Here is a 20,405-nt window from a genome sequence, read left to right as displayed (position 1 = left end):
CTCTCACTTCATCCCAGCGTACGTTTCCCCGTCCCCGTGTCCTCAAGTACATTCTCTAGGTCTGCGTCTTTATTCCTGTCCTGCCCGTAGGTTCTTCATAACCTTTTTTTTTTTTTTTAAGATTCCATATATATGTGTTAGCATACGGTATTTGTTTTTCTCTTTCTGGCTTGCTTCACTCTGTATGACAGACTCTAGGTCCATTCACCTCACTACAAATAACTCAATTTCATTTCTTTTTATGGCTGAGTAATATTCCATTGTATATATGTGCCACATCTTCTTTATCCATTCAGTATGGAGGTTCCTTATAAAACTAAAAATAGAACTACCATAAGACCCAGCAATCCCACTACTGGGCATGTAGGTAATTTTAAATATTCTAGTAGCCTCGTTAAAAGATATTAAAAAAAAGATGAAATTAATTTTTAAATATATTTGTCTCAGTATGTCCAAAATAATATTGTTCCAAGATGTAATCAATATCAAATTTTTTGAGGTACTGTAATTCTTTTTTTTTTTGCACTAAGTATTTGAAAGCCAGTGTGTCTTTTACTTATAGCATGTCTCAGTTCAGGTTTGCCAGATTTCAAGTGCTCGATAGCCACATGTGGCTAATGGCTACTGTACTGACCAGCTCAGCTCTGTATTATTTCTACGATACTTATTCCATTTTTCACTCATGCTCATAATAGATCAAGATGGTGCCAGGTCACATCAGCAGAGATGATTGCTTTTTCTTCAGCCCTCTAAGGACTCCCCTGTTAATGCATTTGGGACCAACTTTTGAAATGGGGCAAGAGAAGGAAGGATTGGCTTTGACATGGAAAGAGGATACTATCCGAGGAGACTCGGAACTTTGTGAGCTGGTCACGGCACAGTGCTTGATGGAGGTTTGTGGTTGGTATCTATGATCCAGATTATCCAGTTGGAGTCAAAAGTGAGAATAGATAGGGGAAGTATAGTTATTTATCAGGAGTAATATGATGTGATGGAATGAGTTCTAGATCATGGTCGGGAGTACTAGGCACTAGTCTAGGCATTGATCTGGGAGGAGAGAAGTAAATTGACATTCAACAAGCCTATTACAGCATCAGGCACTTTACACCCATTTTCCTTTCCAATTCTTATAGTAAGCCGAATAGTTAGATATTATAATCAAATCCCATTTACAGAGGAAGACACTGAGCCTAGGGAGGAGGAGTCCTGGCTTATCATGGAGTAAGAATAAAATCTCAGCTCCGATTCCAAAGCTGCTATGTTTTTAACATTATAATCCATATGCACGCCATATAGGTTGTATCTTCTATCAGGGTTTGACTGAAGAAGCAAAAGCAGTCATGCATGCATGTAGGTATATATGGGGTAAATATTTGTTACAGGGAATTGGCTTACATGATTGTGGGGATTGGTTAAATGGTCTCTGTAAGGGTGTTGTCTCTACATCTGATGCTAGAGATTGAAGTCCACAGGGCAGGCAGTCATAAAGGGAAGATCATGAGCATGCTTGAAGCCAAGCCACAAGCACGAGACGGAACCCCACAAGGTCAAACTGAGCTCCATTTCTGTTATTGTGGCTTCTGACCTTGGTGATAGAAGTGTTCTGCAGAAGTTGGGGTTCTTCATCATGGCGCTAAACACATATACTTGGCTTAGGAGGCAGAGAACCTGAAGAAGATTTCAGGGGATGGTGCAGCCATTGCAGGCCCAGCTGTTGCATCACGGCAGTGAGCTGAACCAGCAGATGAGCAACAAAGCATGAGTGAGAAAATGGCTGCAGCTTCCCTTCCACCCTCCTATTTTCCTGAGAATCATCCCTGTGGCCCACATATAAGAAAGGGAGTTCTGGCAAGTGTACTTCAGCCTACTCAAGTTGACACATTACAAAGCCATCACATTGGTGCTCAGGTAGATATTCGTTGAATGAATGAATGAATTAATTAATGGATATTGTGCTGCCTCTCTTGGAAGTTCCCTGGGAGTCAGAACACTTAATTTTGGCTCTGCCTCTTGTAAGCCAAGCAATTTTGAACAAGTCACTTAACCCTTTGAGTCTTGTGTTTCTCATCTATAAAACTCCAAGAATAATTCCTGTTCTGCCTGTTTAATAGGACTTTTATAGGGATCGGCTGAGATGGCCTGAACAAAAGCACTTTGAACATTGATAAAGGATAAAACAAATGTGATGAAGCATTACATTATTTTAATTTTTAATGTTGTTATTAATAGTTCAGCTTCCTGATGAATCACATGGAGTTAATAGTTTCTGACTAATTTACCTATGGATGTGCCAGGAAGATTAAACTAGATGAAGTACGTAGAAGTGCTCTGTCACCTAGGCCATGGCATATTCTTCAAAGGCAAGACTTAATTGTCGTTCAACACTCAGAAACATTTGCACAGTGTGTTTTAGTTCTGGGCTAAATGGCTTAGGGGGATAAGTGTGTAATTGGAACCATTGGTAACCCTGGGTGCTGGAGGGCAGTGGCCATTCCTTGGATGAAAGTTGTGAGCAGTGGATGAGGTTTCTGTCCTATAGGTCTGGGCTTGCATTTCATAGCAGCCAAACTTGCTCAGCAGAATGAAGAAATCCCTGCGGAAGTTCTTGGTGAAGATAGCATAGAGGAAGGGGTTGGCACAGGAGTTGATGGGGTAGAACAGGACCAGGAGGATCTTTGACTTGGACACAGTGATGAGGGGCACCTTGAGGGAGGCAGAGATGGCAAAGAAGGAGATGGGCGCCATGCAGAGGAAGTCAGTGAAGATGAGCATGGCCATGCGCTTGGCGATCTTGGTGTCACTAGAGGAGGACGTAATGTTGGGGTTTCTCACCGTGAGGTAGATGTGAATGTAGCAGCCACAGATGACCACAAAGGCCAGGACATTGAGCACAAGGAGGGACATGACATACAGTTGCGACCAGGGGCTGTCAATATCCATAGGCAGGCAGACGCTCACCTTCATGTAGCTGCTGATGCCAAAGATGGGAAAGAGGGCGACTGCAAAAGCAAAGATCCAGCCCACCAGCATGACGCTGGTAGCATGGCGGAGCTGTACTTTGCGTTCTAGCTGCATGGCATGGGTGATGGTGTGCCATCTTTCCAGCGTGATGGCTGTCAGAGTGTAGACTGAGAGCTCACTGGCAAAGACGGTGAAAAAGCCGGCAGCATCACAGCCTGCTCCAGTTTGCCAGTCAATGGCGTAGTTGTGGTACTGGCTTTTGGTGTGGATATCAACTGATGCTATGAGCAGCAGGTAGATTCCAATGCAGAGGTCGGCAAAGGCCAAATTGCACATAAGGAACCGGGGGACTGTGAGTTTGGATTGGCTGGTCATCAGGACCATTAGCACTAGGATGTTCCCAGTGACGGCCAGGGTGCTAATGAACCATATCAAGACTCTGAGAATATCATACCCCATGATATCTTCACATGGATTGAATGCATCTGGCTCAGGGGAGCAAGTCACGTCAACCACTCCATTGCATAAGTCATAGTCAAATTCACTGTACATCACGTCAAATCCTTTGGCATAGCTGGACTCATCGTCTTCTGCCAGAGAGACTCTGTGACCCCTAGCCTGAGTCATATCATCAACTTCTTGCCTTAAAATAGATTTGTTGCAAATTGGATGAAGGTCAGAGCTAGAAAAATACAAAAAGGAATAGAATCAATATGTTGGATCCAGAATGGCAAATATATCACTGTCTTTACATGGGGCAGAGAGTGGGGTTTCTTCCTGAGAGTTTATTTTTTTCTTCTAACAGTTTGTCTGCCCTTGAGGCTAAACTCAAGGGTTAATGCTGCTTACTGTAAATGAACAGAACAATTTGTGCATATATTCCTAGAGTTGGATGGCCCACTGGGGAAGCCATCTGGCCACGACCTGAATGTGGCTAAGCTTTGCTGTTAAGTGCAAATAATTTACAGACCTGATATCAACTCCACCCTCACCCGTCCCCATCTGCATTCAGCTCTCTCTTCATATGCCTGAGTAGGGTACACCCCCTTTCCTCTACTCTAAACTCCAGTCCTGGAAGATCTGGGCTGTTCTCTGACTCAAATAAGAGTTTATTTTACCTACATAAATTAGAAGATCAGAGTCTGTAGTTGGTTCCCAGCCAGCCCTGTCCCTGGCTCTTTGGTACTCAGGCTACCAGGAGGTCTGCTAATTTGCCTGAAATGTTACTGAGGGGCTTGTTCTTTCTTACTTCACTCCCCACGGGCCACAACAAGCCTCAGGCACGTATTTGTCTGCAAGGTAATCCTGGCTCTCTCACATTAAGTAGTTCACTAGTGAGGGCCCAAAAGGGCAAATGCAGGTGCAAGGGGGCCTAATTTATTCCAAGATTGTAACTCATTCCCTGAGGATCTGGCTCTTCTGGGGCTCACTTTTCTGTCTTAGCTTTCCGTTTAAACCCCAATGTACAAGAGGCCTCATCAACAGAATAGAGGCACTTCCAGAAGGGATTTGAATGAAAGCCAGATGGTAAATATTCTATCCAGACAAGTGGATAGTGCATGTAGAACCTGCATGTGTGTGTACACACACACACACACACACACACACACACACACACACACACACCCTCCCTCCCTCCCTCCCTCCCTCCCTCCCTCCCTCCCTCCCTCCTTCCCTCCCTCATTCCCTTTCTCCCTCCCTGAGGGGCAAGCTCACAGCAATGGTAAGTGACTGCATTTCTCTGGGGCCTTAACATAATCTCTTAAGTGACTGGGGAGGTGAGCGTTAAAACTCTTCAAAGACTCCCCCTCCCCAGTAAGACGGAGAGAGTGACTGGGGCGTGGAGGAGGTAAAGATTCCATTAGGCACTAAACGATGAGGGCAGGCCAAGTGTGCCAGCAGACCCAGACTGCACTTTTCCACATCAGCCTCTAGGAGAAGGGGCTGTTAGTGAGAACCGTCTCCTTTCTCTCCCCTCCAGAAAGTGAACTGAATTGCCAGAAAGTCATTTTCCCTTGGATCAAGGGACTCCTTTTTTTTTTTTTTTTTTTCCTGGATAATGTGGCACTTGTTGTGTTAGAGACTGATAGAACTTCTCACATCAGTCACAGTTTACACTAAGGAGGTTAAACACTTAACATACGTGTAATTGAAAATGTGCAGAAAATCTTTTGGTTTAGTCAGAGATCTTACAAGAAAGGTGAGGCAAGTTCAGAGATGGGCAAAGAGGGGACAAGAGAATCACTTTGTTTCTTATTCTAACTCCCAACTCCTAAACCCTGTCATTGGATTAGCTGCAGCCCAGTTCTAGGAACAGGAAGTAAGTAACCTGGTGCCAACAGGCTGTGATTCGGTTCACTGAAACAGATCTGACTAACCATCTAGACAGACACAGCCTTCACTTCCCGGGGCTTATGTTGGCTTCGGTGAAGATGCTTATTTTTGATACTGCTATGAACATATTTTAAATATAGATGCTTCCCTTTCCTGAAACAGAAGTGACCCAATGACATGAGTGGGGGAAAGGTAAACAATGCATGTCTGTCTCTTAGAGAAGAATAGAAAGAAAAATGGAAGCAGGGGAAATAAAATCACGCCTCTGCAGTACCTTGGCAAATCCTAAGTATTATAAAGAGTTGGGAATTCAGTTTGGGGTGAGGTTAAAAAGTAGTACTCTTGGATCCCAATAAATCAATGAACAGATACTTGGGAAATGCATGGCAGAGTGGCCGAGAGCCTGAGCTTTGGAGACAGACAGACAGACCAGAGAGTTTGGATCTGAGTTTGTTTGGTGTTTGTCAAGTTATTTACTGTCTCTGAGCCTCAGTCTCTGCCTTTGTGAGAAGGGAATAAAAATGGTGTTTTTACCTTTGTGAAAATTAAGTGAGATAAAGCTGCAAAGTATTACAGTGCCTGGCAGTGAATACTTGACAAGTGTCAGCAATATGAAGAGAGAGGATGTGGTTACTTACTGAGTTCATGTGGAGGTCTAGGCCCTATGTGAGTACTTAATGAACATGCCACAGTGCATCAGTTTAAAATCTAGCCAGGAAGAAAAAGCCTAAATACAATAAATAACAAAACTAGGGTAAAATATCAATGCAAGCTGAGTATGGACATAACTGCTTAAATGACAGATGAGGGGCATGGTTAATAAGGTCTTTCCATAAAAGTCCACGAGGTCCATTGGCCAAAATGTCACTGTCACAGGGGCCTAACATTTACACTTCAGGCATTATTTCCAAATGGGGATTGGAGGAACAGTTTCATTACACAACTTTAAACTCAAATTTCATTACCTAACCACGCCTACAGTTGTCTTCTGAATAGCAGAACCATATTGTTTTGGGTTTGTGAATTTGTTAAACATAAAGACTAAACACCATTGCTATTTTTGTCACCCCGTTTTGGCATGTCTTCCTGGAAGAGGCGTGGGCCTCTCCTTTGCCGCACCTGACAAGCCCTGATATAAGTTACAATAGGGACCTAGAGAGGGTGAGAGCCCGGTGGTCTGTAGGGATCAGGGAAGCCTTCAAGTCACGATACGATGTAAGGCAGACGTGGAGATTTCTAGTCGGGAGAGCCCTGAGGCCACATCTACACTACGAAGGGGAGTCCGAGCAATGGAGGGAGAGGATATATTTCTCTGGTGTGTGGGCGCTGAGGCAGACAGCACATGATGTACAGCTCCTTCGGTGGTCTTAACGTCCTCTGAGATTTCTCCTGGGGGGTATTTAGTTCCAGGGTTTTGGCAGTGAAATGGGTATCTTTCTTGCCCTGGCTGGAATATCTCTTCCTGGAGTATAAAAGAGGCAGGCCTTGCTGCCTTAGCCCAAGCCCTTAAGAATTCTAGTCATTAGGAAGAAATCCCCTGGCCCTTGAGCTAATCTGTGAGGAGTGTCTGGCTCTGGAGAGTTCCCCAATGATGCGTGCTAATTCTGAAGAGCAGCCCCTTTTCTGCAGATCCTTTAAATGGGTCTGAGTGTGGACTGCTAGTTAATTTAGGGTGTGTACTGTTCGGTTGTTTCACTTTGCTTTAGAGTAGGGGACACATCTGCATGTTAAGGTTGAATAATAGAGACTGCGTTAAGCAGTGAAAGAGTATCCCAGAAGCTGTGTTCGTGCTGGGCTACTGTACAAGAGTGGGAATGGGGCGTCATCTGATTGAGTGCCACTGTGTGATGTGAATTTTATCAGTGAGTTTAGGAGAGGCAGAAAGCTTTGAGAACCCCTGATACCCAATAAACTATATCTCCAGTGGATCCTTTAAATACCTGAACAGGTAATCTCTAATACTCCCTCTCCACTTAAAAAGTGGGTAACTTTTTAACGAGTTACCCACTAGGACTTGGCTTTGTTTGGATTACCCCCTGTGTGTGCATCAGTCTTTGCTATGGCATTTATGCTTCTCCCTTCCAAAGCTGACTTTGATGGTCCCTGGCACACTTATGGGGTGCAGAGTTTGGAACTTGAAGGATAAATCCATGTCGGGACAAAGGGAAAAGGGAACAAATATTTATTAAGCATCAGCTGCGAGTCAGGCTTGCTTGGTGTTTTTCATGTTAGCTCATTTAATATTTGGTAGGTAGCCTACCATGTGGGTAGCCCTGTCCTGTGAGCCCATTTTCAGAGAGAACACTAAAGCTTTGATCTAGACTCTGCCTAAGGGATTTCATTGTAGATGCCTCTGCCAGGGGATCCTCTTCATGCCACACAGGTGTAGAAGTTGTGGACCAAGGTCTGCGTTGGAGAAATGCCCGAGTGGGGCTCAGGGGCGGACACGAGGAGACTCACATCTGCCGCCTCCAGTTGGCAAAGATGCAGCAGTGGCTGGGGTAGGTGAGGCTGGCCTCCACGAGTGTGACAAAAGCTTCCAGACTGGGGAGCTTTTTTAAGTTGTAAGTTGACTTGGCCCGCAGCTTCTTAAGATTTCCTAAGCCATAGCTAGGCAGGGAATGGATCCTGGTTCTTGAAATATCTCTGTAAGGAGAAAAAGTAAACATAACCTGATTACTATGGGCCTAACATTTTCTGCTCTGTTAGCCATCAACATAGCAGCCACAGTAGTGCTATTTTTACTTGGGTGAGGAGGGAGACTCCAATTCATCCGGCACGCCTTGTTCAGATCAGTATTTGGCTAAAGGGACATTTGGCCCTTATATTTGTGGTAGGAGGACATAGATAACATGCCACTGTGTATCCTGGATGTACTTGCGTCCTGGCTGATCTGGGGCTTAAATGTATCTCTTTCCCCTTCCACAGTCTATCTATAGAATAGATACCCACGAATTTACATAGGACCGAGGAAGTGAGATCATTTCCTCCTCACCATAAAACTAGATGTAAAAATATATCCAGTGAGCTGGGGTGGCATCTGTGGCCATATTTCAGAAAAGGATGCAAAGAGAACACACCAGAACAAAAAGGTATCTGGTGGGCAACAGAGGTACCCTCAGTACAAAGTCAAAGTGGCAATAGAGAGTGGTGGTGAGCGTGGCATCCACAGCCAGACTTGCCTGCTCGTGTACCCTACCCCTCTATCTATTAGACTGGTGACCTTGGTCGAGTTATCTCACTTCTCCATGTGTCAGTTTCCTCAGCTATAAAACAGGAATAATGGGCTTCCCTGGTGGCGCAGTGGTTGAGAGTCCGCCTGCCAATGCAGGGGACACGGGTTCGTGCCCCGGTCCGGGAAGATCCCACATGCCGCGGAGCGGCTGGGCCCGTGAGCCGTGGCCACTGAGCCTGCACGTCTGGAGCCTGTGCTCCACAACGGGAGAGGCCAAAACAGTGAGAGGCCCGCGTACCGCAAAAAAAAAAAAAAAACACAAAAAAACACAGGAATAATAATCATACCTACCTCAGAGGGTTGTTGTGAGAATTAAATGAGCTAAAGTACATAGAGAACTTCCTGACCAACAGACAGTACTTGATGACTGGCAGCTGTTATCAGAAAACATCTCTCTCTCTCTCTCTCTCTCTCTCTCTCTCTCTCTCTCTCTCTCTCTCTCTCTCTCACACACACACACACACACACACACACACACACACACACACGCACGCGCGCGCGCGCGCGCGTGCGCAGTTGCTCTTGCTTTGTCGGAGAGTCTCTGCCTTGGTGAACCAGAAGGTCTATATGGAAACCAGTGTAAATGGTCATTTTAACCAGGTCCCTGTCACTGGAGGGTTCCAGAGTCCCATCCTTTCTGGCAGCAACACCAGTAACGTGGGCCATTTTCTGGCAGCACCGTTGGCAGCTGAAACCCTCAAAACAACCTGACCAGTGGGGTGGGAGTGAAGAGATTTAAACGGCATCGACTTAGACCTGTTGGGGCCAGAAGGTTGGCCGTGAATGAGTGCTTCTGATGGGAGTGGTAGCGAGTGATGACCAGGATGGATTCATTTCAAGCATCCTTGGATATACTTGGTGAAGGAGAATCTGCTAATGTCTGCATTTCCTGTAAGTCAAAGCATTGGGCCCTAGGAGCAATGAAGCTTGGGGGTGTGAATATATATCTGCTACCTCGTATGCTCTCCCAGTCTGGCGAAAATTACTTTCTCAAAGCCTTGTTTTCATTATGTCATTCATTCTCTTACTCAAAAGTTTATAATGCTTCCTGTTGTTCAATGAAACCTACTTGTAGCTGCTGTCCTATTGTCACTTCCCTTTCCCAATCAAACTTCTTATACTAGTTGTCCATACTTGATGTCACCATTTCCTCATTTCCCAATCCAACTCAGTTTCTTCCCAGTCCCTAGAGAAACAATACACACTAAGGTAACTATGGTGACCAGCACATCATATCCAGCGCTTTGTACTTCATTAGAAGTTCTAACCTTAGTTCTTCATTGGAAGTTCCTCTTAGTTTTGACCTTCTTGATTTCTCAGTTACATTTCACCCATAAAACACTCCTCCTTCCTGAGACAGTCTTTTTCTTGGCATCACATTCTTTCCAATTTCTTCTGACATCTACTTTGACTTATTTCTGATTTTTTTCTTTCTCCTTTTTCTATTGGAGTTCCTCTAAACTCAGGCCCCTTTCTGACTGTACATAATCTTCCCAGGTGATCTCACCTACTTCCTTGGTTTCAGATACCAGGTATATGCTGATGGCTTCCCAATGTATATCCCAGTTCAGATACTACTTCTGAACTCCAGGCCCAGATAATCCATTGTCCATCAGATCCCACTCTTTTGATAACTTGCAAATATCCAAACTGAATTTGCCATCTACCTTGTAAATATGTTTGTCCTTGTGCTTTTCTTTTCTTAGCAAATGACTCCTCTATCTCCCCATGTTGTTCAGGATAGAAGCCTGGGAGTCATCCTTCACCCCTCCCCCTCCCTCCCTCGGACTCAGTTTTCTTCTTCTCACAAGCCTAACTTTTACATTTGTTTCAAATTGGTCCACTTTTTTTGCCACAGCTTTAGTCTAAGTCACCATAATCTCTGCCTAGAGAGAAAGGCAACAGTCTCATAACTGTTCTTCTCATGACCATTGTATTAAGGTTCTTCAGAGAAACAGAACCAATAGGATATATGGAGATATGTAAGAGGAGATTTATTATGGAATTTGGCTTATGTGATTTTGGAGGCCGAGACGTCTCATGATATGCCATCTACAAGCTGGAGAACCAGGAAGGTTTGTGATATAATTCAGTCAGAGACAAAGGCCTGAGAACCAGGACAGCCACTGGTTTAAGTCTCAGAGTCTGAAGGCCCAAGAAACAGGACCCCTGATGCACAAGGCCAGGAGAAGATGGATATTCCAGCTCAGGAAGAAAAGAAGCACATTTGCCCTTCCTCTGCCTTTCTGTTCTATTAGGGCCCTCAACTGGTTAGATGATATCCACCCACATGGGGAAGGTGAATCTTCTTTACTCAGTCTATTGATTCCAATGCTAATCTCTTCTGAAAACACTCTCATAGGCACACTCAGAAATAATATTTTACCAGCTATCTGGGCATCCCATGGCCCAGTCAACTTGACACATAAAATTAATCATCGTGGCCATCTAGCTCTCTCTCTAACGCAATCTTTACACTGCAGATTGGGTGATATTTTTAAAATGCCAGTTAATTGTGACTTCCTGCTTATAACTAGTCGATTGTTCCCCATTACACTTCCAATGAAGTACAAAGCACTGGACATGATGTGCTGGTCTTGCCTCACTTCTCTCACATCCGTTCTGTGCCCTTTTCTGTGTTCTGCTCTGTATTGCAGGAGAGGTGGCCTCCAAGGGTTCCATTTCCCAGGTACCTCCTTGTCAATCAGCTTTCAGTGGGTTCAGCAAATGGCACTGGTGGGACTGGAGGGTGGGCGGAAGGCATTTCTCATCCCTTCTTTACCTCAGGCAGCAGCTCGTCTGTGATTCCAGCTGTCATCAAACAGATCTGCTGAGGATCCAGCACCTACCAGTCATCCCAGTTTCCACATCCTCACTGGGCCCTCAAGACCTAGGACTAGTAGCAATAATCTCAGGACTGCTAAAGCCCTGCTTGATATTTAGACACATTTACATTATCAGAGTTAAGGATTACCATTTATGTAAAACCTATGTATATTTTACTTAGTTCCCCTCCTTGTTAGATACCAAATAGATCAAATTTGTCAGTGCTATTGTTCAAATACTTCGGTGTGCTTGCTGATTTTTTCACTTGCTTGTTCTGTCACTCCTGAGAAAAGTACACTAAAATCTCCGACTATGATTTTGGATTGGTATACTACTACTTTAAGTTTTGTCAATTTTTGCTTTACATGTTTTTGAGGATAATTTTTTAGGTACATATAAATATAGAATTTTTACATCTTCCTGGTGACTTTCTTTATATCTAGTTATATGTGTCTCCTGACTCTTTGGACATTTCTTCTTTGCTGGTTCCTTCCTGAACTCCAACTTTTAGACCCATGGGCTCAGAGCCTAGCCTTCTTTTCTCCATTTTCACTTACCCTGTAGGTGAACTCCTTTAGTCTTAGGACTTAAACACCATTTATATGCTGATGTCCCCTCCCCCCTCTCAATTTTTATCTTGAGGCTGCTTTTCTCTCCTAAACTCCAGACTCATATTTCAGCTACCTCCTTATGATCTCTACTTGGATGTCGAATAAGAAGGTGAAGCTTTAGATATTAAAAATTGAGCTCCCGATATCTCCCCAAACCTGCTCTACTTACAGCCTTTCCAGTTGTTCCTGCAAAAACTTGGAAGTCATCCTTGACTCCTCTTTCTCTCACACCCCACATGCAAACCCTCAGCAAAATAACTTGGCTTTACCTTCCACATAGATCCGGAATTTAACTACTTCTCACAACATTCATTGCCCTCAACATGAAGTAAAAGTTCTCGGTGTTCCAAGGTCTCTTTTTCTAGTTCTTGCCTACGTATTCTAATTCTTCAGAGCTGGGGGCCCTGGAGATAAGTGTCTGATCCATGAACCTTTCTTTGTCCTTGTGATGAGTCTTCGCTCTCTGCTGCTGAAAGATCCAGCTGTTCTGGCCTGTTCTCCACTTAGCCTTTCCATTGCTCCAGAGCTTCTCAACTTTATTCTCTGCCCTAAAAAAAATCTTTCTAGTTTCTCTCTTCAGGCAATTGCTCCTCTGACCAGTTCTGCTATTGATACTCTGGTCCTGGTGATCAAGTTCTTGTTTTGCCTGGTCTATGGGGTCTTCTTTTTTCCCTCAAATATGGAAGGGAGCAAAGATTGCCTGTTTTGTCTAAAACAGTTCAAGGCTTCCTCCAAGGAATGAGGTGAAGGTATAAACAAAGTGTTTCAGGAATAATCTAAACCAGGGCAATCATTTATTACCTGCCATCAACATTTTTCATATTTCTAAAATCAAGTGATACAAAACAGAAGGCTATTTTTTCTTAGTTATGCCTTCCCTCCTTGATTTAAAAATATACAAAAATCACAGTAATTGAATATTTCCAAAAATAAACAGATTTTTGTATTCTGTGCAATGCCATGGTATTCTCTCATTGACTCTGTAGTCGATTAAAGATGACTGTGAATTCTTTATACTCTTCCATAGAGGGTCTGTTTGCCCTTCCCTTGAATCCAGGCTGAACTGTGATGTCTTTGGCCTATAGTAGAGTATGATGAAAGTGCTGCTGTACCAGTTCTGGACCTTGCCTTTCAGAGCACTGATAGCTTCTAAATTGGTCTTATAGAGCCCTAATCTGTAGTGAAAGAACTCTGATGCCCTGAGAGTGCCATGCTGGAAAAAGTCGAAGCCATGCACAGAGGGTTCTGGAGGACGAGATGCCGTGTGTGTGTGTGTGTGTGTGTGTGTGTGTGTGTGTGTGTGTGTGTGTGTAGAGAGGTACCAAGTATGAGTGAAGGGTACAGCTTGGAGGAGACCCCCCGGACCCAGCCACCTGAGCTGACATCACATGGATCAGAGACAAGCCACCCAAACTTCTAAAACATAAAACTGTGGGGAAAATGGAATGACTGTTTTAAGCCACTGAGTTTAAGGATAGCTTTTATGCAGAAAGAGTCCCCAAACAGACTCGCATTGAAGTCTCTGAGATTCTCTCAACCCCATCATTTTTAACAGCTGTAGATGTATTTTTCCTTGAACGCCATTAAGAGTGCAATAGCACTATAGTCTGTATACTTTCTGCCTCTCTCCCTTACCATCTTTTGCTTTATATACTAGCTCTTTGTATTTGCATTTTCTCTCTCCTGGAGGGCAGAGGGCTCCTTGCATTCTCAGCAGGGCCTTTCACATAGTAAGCACCCAGAAAATTGTTGCTTTGTTCAAAGATAGGCTGGGGAGTGGCACTGATGGAGGTTTGGGAAAGGAACTAGATAGATCACCCCAGCCAGCTGTGATGGCTTCTGACCTCTAGCACTTACAGAGACTCTAGTACCTTGTATTATCTCTTCTGTTGTTTCATACTATTCAGCTTTTCATGTATATTTGTTTTGTCTCCTCAGCCAGGTTTCAGAGGCTCTGAGAGCAGGGATTACTAAGATACTTTTGTGTTCTACACGGTATTAATATTTGGCACAGAGCTGGGTTCATGAAATCTACTCAGTGGACACTTGTCTGATCAGCAGAGATGCCTCAGCACCATAAAAAGAATGAGAAGTTGAAGCAAGTCTTACAGAAGAGCAATTCTAACGGGAGAAAGATGCAAGGCAGGCTGAGAAAATCTGGATTTAAAGGGAGCTCAGCAAAACGGTGCTTCTGCAGTAGGCAAATATATGTGACTGAGATTATTCAAAGGAATCAAGGAAGAGAGCATCCTTGTGCAAAGTTTACAAGGAGCTAGACACAGATTGAAGAATAAATAGACTAATGCATGTGTGGGTTGACTTGCACGCAATCCAGTGACTAGGTGTTGGATGGGGAAGCCTGCTCGGGAAGCGTTGGTGTCTTTCTGTCTGCTGAGTGTTCTGGAGTTAGCTTGTATTTCGGGTTCCTCCTCATCACAGCTCCAAAATATGTGAGCTGCTGTCATTTTCACTAGGTGGCTTTGCTTCTGGAGGATTATGGCATCTTGTCAGTGTCCTGGGATCCCGAGCTTCCGCTGGTGGATATTGAAAGGAGGGAGTGGTTGGTAGGAGAGAGATGCAGAGTCACTTAGAGTTTGGTAAAGCAAAAGTCTTTAGCAGAAGTGGTTCCTGGGTGATAGGGAAATAAAAGTGTTTGTAGAAGTGTTTACTTCAAGCTTACTGCATACTTACTGGGGTGAGCAAACATGGAAACTATCATAAGACTTCCATTTTTTGGACTGGCAGAAAAATGTTTCTCTGGTATCTCCACAGATTAAGAAAAGCCCATAGACATTTATATCAGCAGGGGAAGGGGTAATCATGGGCTGGTGTTTTTAATCCTTGTCTTTCAGGCTGGTCTCATGCCGACAGCCTTTCTTTTTAAGGTGCCACTTTGGTTAACATTTCAGCACATGCTACATTCTGGTTGGTTTTGAGAATTTAAATCCTGAAATGTAGTACCAACAGGAGACTCATAAGACAATGGCTGAAGAGATTTAGTAATCCTGAACTGTTTCAACATTGTTAGGATTCTTGATTTTGAGATACAAAGTAGAAAGGGAAACAGCAGTCAGTAATAAGACACTGAGTCAGGAGAGTTAAACTGTGCGCTGTGCCCCATTTAATAAAGTGTGTTATAGCCAGTGCCACAAATTTGATTTGAACAATTTCTATTTTTCCCAGCAAAGATGTTGTTACCGGTCAATCATTTCCATAAGTGAGAGCACATTTCTGGTGTATACTACACTGACAGATGGCTAGAAGACCTGTCTTTCATGATCCCAGGCAGAATAAAAAGGCAATTTGCTTATCTATAGGACTGCGGGTACACTGGTAATGGAAAAGAATCATTCTTATACAAATACCTCAGTGTTTGAATCTGAACTATCAAATGAATCTGAGCTATAGCCAAATCAATTTGATAAACCATCAGAATATGATTGTACCGGCTCCAGCCTGCAAAGGCAATGCATTAAATTTTCCCCACAGGAAATGGTTTCCCAAGAAAACAACAATTGCTTGATTGCTAAAAAAAAAAAAAAAAAAAGAAGGAAGGAAGAAAAAGAAAACTTGAGTGAGTTCAGAATATCAGGTGAAAACTCAGATGGCTACTGATGCTCAAGGTCAAGACTCATGAGGGGGAAGTCAGGATGCTAGACTGCTCCTCGGAAACTCAATGGAGCTTGTCTGTGTGCCCCTAGCTTTCTCTGCATCTATTTCTCTTTGCAGTGGAATATCTTATCCTTGCACCCCCAGGTGTTCAGAGGCTCCCTGTTTCGCACTCAACTAAAATTTTTGCCTTCAGGAAAGGAGATATGTTTGGTTTGGGTGCCCTTCCCCTAACTCTTTTAGAACCCCTTGCATATATCTACTGGGGACAAAACACTGAGCCTGTTGGGGAGGGAGATTCACCACAGTTAGCTCTTGGAGGAGGTATTCTGGAGACCCGGCCAAGCTGCCCCGTTCCCAGCACTGGTTCTAGGGCAGTGATTCTCATTGTGCTTCCTGTACCAGCAACGTCAGCTTCACCCGCAAAGTTGTTAGAGGTGCAGGTTCTCAGGCCCACCCCTGACCTGCTGAATCAAAAGTTCTGGGGGTGGGGATCAGCCATCTAGGGTTTTACAAGCATGCCGGGTGATTCTGATGCAAGGTCAAATTTAGAACCATGGCTTGAGGGCAGCGGAGGTGGCCCATAGCCGAGTTCTGCTCTGGGATTTGCCCTCGCCTGACTCACCCGAGACTTGGCTCCTTCTCAGGGCCAGCCTGCACCCAATGACTGTTGATGAAAAGGCCTGGCCCCTTACCTTAATTCAGTCAATTTTGAAGGGCCGTCTTAAGGCCAGAGCTCCCCATAGGATTAGCGGAAGCTTCTGTTGCAAATGCATTGTAGTTCAACTTCCCTGTTAGCCTGCTTCTGCGTGCATCGAGCACTCCCCACAGACTCCAAGAGCGCTCTCCTGTAAACCTTTTGCATGCAAATATCCACGTCACAGTCTGATTTTCTGGGAGGGTAATCTGACCCAAGCCACGGTCACAGCCCTAACCTGAGCCGCATCTACTGTGGTCTGAGTGGTCTGCACACACTCCTTCTCCAACCCATGAACCCACAGCACCAGCGTGGGCTGGGCCTCTGCACACACTAAACAAGCAGGTCTCAGGCCAGGGTTTAGCGGGGGTTGGCACCTCAGGTTGCAGAAGTAGGGGATGGGATAGGCCTTAGAGTCCCAGGTTAGTAGCCAGAGAGGATGGTAAGACATCTGCGGACTAACCTGAAAGCCCCCCAAAAGGAGGCTTGTTGTTAAGCTGATCAACCCTCTTGCCTGTAAGGGGAGGAGGAGGAGACCAGCAGTTACAGGCTGGGCTTTCGGCCAGGATATTGCACGTATATCCTCATGCGTTGAAATGAAAAGATGTCTGAATGTATTATCACTCTCTACCTTTTTAAGTCATGGCAAGTGCTTCATAATTCCTTTGGATTTTCTATAAATTTTATTCACTGTTTCCGTGGTAAAAGGGTGGAAAATGGGCCTGTAACTCGAGGACCCTGCAGAACTGCTGGTGATGACGGCATCCTTTCTTGCCGGCATTCGTGGCAGGGCTGGCTGTGGATTCATGTTTGTGTTTTCCACTGAACACTGATCAGACACACTGCACAGTGCCTCAGCCTGGGACCTGCTTGTCAACTGCAGGGGACTTTCTTCTATGCTGTGTGTGTCACTTACTGGTGTTCTTGGGCTCAGGGGTCTGGTGTTCATAGTTATCTTCCCCCCTATTTTAGTTCACAGGTAATTTTAGGGGCCCTTTTAAATGTTTGATTGGACATGTTTATGTACTTTTGGTGACATGGTATGTTGGCACTACATGGAGTGTAAGGCAAGAGACCTAGTTTCTGGTTTCAGCTCTGCCACTTAACGGCAGCAGTGTGATCGATAGCAGGTCACTTCGCGTTTCTGTCTCTGGTTTCCTCAGCTGGGTAATGAGCTGGTTGGGGATCCTGTCCAACTTGAGTGTTCTCAGTAGCAGACAGTGGTTAAGGTGCGGTGATTTTATAGTGTACCTGGTACAGGTCACATAGGAAAACCTACCGCGTCACAGGTATGTTCTTACGTAACAGATAGAGGTGCCTATTTAGGCACATTGAAAACCCTCAGGACAGTTAGCTAAGTGAAATCGACACACTGCTATTCTGCTGGTCAAAGGCATCAAAAGCACTTTCTCTAAGTCTGTCTGTCTCCCAGGTACGCTAAGAATAAGAAACATTGACTAAGCATTACAAGTTCTGAAGACTCTGTATATTGGAACGCAGGGACTCTGTGCCTGGCGCTTCCCATTTGTTACACCCGTGTCCTACTTGGTGCCTCACAGGGCACATCGTGCCCTGATATTATTAAGTTGCATATTTAGTTCTATTGTCTGACTCCCCCTTATAAGAATGTAAGCTTTCTGTGAGGAAAAACTTCTGTTCCTTGCACTATATACAGTGCATAGCACACGGCTGGTGCTTAAAGTCTATCTGTGAGTGAATCAATGAGTGAATATATAAATATAAATATATATATACACACACACCATATATAATATTATTAGGCTTCAAACAGTATTAGGAAATAGGTATTATTGTTTTTGCCATTTTTTAGGTGAGGAAACCGAGGTTTAGAGAGGTGGAAGAACTGGTTTTAAACCTGGGTGGTCTGCTCTGGCATCTGTGCTTTCATCATGTGGACACTCCCTTCGTTTGTATATATTGCCTATCTGAAACCAGGCATTCTGGAGTAATCTTTGAACTTCTTCAAAGAGACGGAGTCCCATGTAAGGTCACAACATCTCCTTTATCATCAGTAATAACCATTTATGGAGTTTCTGCTCTACCATACAGGATCTCATTCCAGAGATGCATGGGTTCCAGACTGAAGGAGAATACAGTCGCCCCTGGGTGTCTGTTGGGGATTGGTTCCAGGACCCACCGCAGATACCAAAATCCACGGATGCCCAAGTTTCGTAGCCCTGTCCTCCTTATCCATGATTCCACATCGAGGATTCAACCAACCACAGAGAGTATATATTTATTGAAAAATATCCACATGTAAGTGGACTCAGTTCAAACCTGTGTTGTTCAAGGGTCAACTGGATAAGCTCTTTGGTGAAAATGAAGTGATGTTGATAGATGGTATGTAGATAGGTGGATGATATATATACTGACTGCCAAGTAAGAGGTGCTGGCTAGTGGCTCCCAAATGCCCCAACTGGCCTTAGGCAGGCTATATGAGGATCGTCTAGCAAACCTTTACATCTAGTCACATGTTTATCTATTTCTTTGCTCACTATTTCTTCTTGCATCCAACTCCTTCCTTCCAGATTCCTTTCTTATTCCTACAGTACATTTGTCAATAGATGTAGTGGGTCTTGCTTGGAGCCTAGGAAAACACATTTTTAAAAAGCTCTTGCAGATTTGGGCCCCTGCAGCCATGAAGACTATGGGATTCACAGGAGGAGGCATTCACTGTTGGCTGAGATGGTCAGGGAAGAGCTGGTTGACCCTTGTGGAAGGGCAGGGGCTGATGAGAAGAGAATAGGGGAAAGTCACTCTTGGAGGGACAAATGGAGATGAGGAAGCAATAATAGGAGGAGAGGTGCTGATGCAAGGTTGTGAGGCACTGGATGCATCCCAAGAGATCTGGAATCGATACAAAGAGGATCCAAAAATAAATGTGTGTGTATATCTCACTGGTTTGAGGGAAACTCCTGGACATTGAGAGTGAGGAAGGAGAACTGTGCTTTTTCTCTTTCAGGGAAGAGATGTATAGCAGAGTGGTTAAGAATGTACTATGAGTTAGACCAGTTTGGTGTGGAATCTGTGCTCTAAAATTTCTGTGACCTTTGATGAATTGACCCCTCCAGGGAAGCCCGTTTTTTCTTCTCTAAAATGGGACTAATAGCTCCTACCACAGAGGTTATTGTAAGGATTAAATTAGAAAATTCATCTTAAGTTTCTAAAACACTGGCTGGGACTTGGTAAGTGCTCATTAAATGTTAGTTGTTGTTGTTACTGTTGCTACTTTACTGAAATTTAGAGTGTGGATCAGCCCTAAATTGTCCTATAAATCTTTGCAGATGACACAAACAAAATTTGATCTTAATTGCCAGCCCTGTGTTATAAGCTTCCCTGAATGGGAGAAAGTTGACTTCTAACGTAAGATGCTGATCTCTTGCACACGGAAGTGGGGGAAGCTACTCACAGAATGACTGGTCCAGAGGCTCCCTGGAAAACATCATTAGGCAATTCTTCCAAATTATTGTTATCACTTAGATTCCTGGGGATGGAGTTGAGGAAAGAAGAAGGGAAACACAAAGCCATGTAAACATTACTGTTGTAAGAGCCATTTCCCTCTAAATGACCTGGAAGAATAATCAGGGCTACTTACAGCTCATCTAGTTGGGTTCCATTGAATGCACAGTTGTGTATTTCTTGAATCCCGTTCTTACTCAGCCATCTGAAATAAAAGACCCATTAAAAAACCAATACTGTCAGATGCAAACAATACATGGGTTTCATAATTGGAAGCACTGGGGCAGGGTCAGACAGTCCAGGTCAGTGACATAAATAAAATTACCACCCTTAAAGCTTGGGGATGGGGTGGAAGGGAGACTGATTTATCACTGTATAACCTTTTGTAACATTGGAAGTTTGCGTTATGTGCATGTATTACTTATTCAGAGAAATAAATGAAATTTAATTTTGAGAAGGCACACTTAGGCATAGCAGCCTGGATCCCAGAAGGTCTTTGCACACATCAGTTGTGTGCAGAGACAATGCTATGGAGAGAGCAGACAAAGATCTGTCCCGTCCTGAAGGACAGAAATCATACAGTTATCGAACAAGTGTTTATAAGACAGAGAAAGAACATATTGTATCACCTTTCTCTATGGCCTTAAGCCTC

At 44.1% G+C, this 20,405-nt stretch overlaps 1 protein-coding gene across 2 annotated transcripts in view; it reads right to left on the bottom strand.

Annotated features, from left to right (window-relative positions):
- Nucleotides 1–2,409: 2,409 nt before the first annotated feature.
- The window catches only part of FSHR (follicle stimulating hormone receptor), a 179,794-nt gene continuing 161,798 nt past the window's right edge, over nucleotides 2,410–20,405 (bottom strand). For both annotated transcript variants that reach the window (XM_067006939.1, XM_059079132.2), the window contains 4 exons: nucleotides 19,890–19,958; nucleotides 19,704–19,778; nucleotides 7,756–7,941; nucleotides 2,410–3,643 (listed from right to left, as the gene is read on the bottom strand). In XM_067006939.1, the coding sequence (XP_066863040.1) occupies nucleotides 2,410–3,643; nucleotides 7,756–7,941; nucleotides 19,704–19,778; nucleotides 19,890–19,958 (1,564 nt within the window). The remainder of the gene's footprint in view (nucleotides 3,644–7,755; nucleotides 7,942–19,703; nucleotides 19,779–19,889; nucleotides 19,959–20,405) is intronic.

Source organism: Kogia breviceps, chromosome 11 (genome assembly GCF_026419965.1).
Source record: "Kogia breviceps isolate mKogBre1 chromosome 11, mKogBre1 haplotype 1, whole genome shotgun sequence".
In the NCBI taxonomy this organism is placed as follows: domain Eukaryota; kingdom Metazoa; phylum Chordata; class Mammalia; order Artiodactyla; family Physeteridae; genus Kogia; species Kogia breviceps.
The sequence above is the reverse complement of the archived record's forward strand: the minus strand, read 5'-3'. Positions and strand labels throughout refer to the sequence as shown.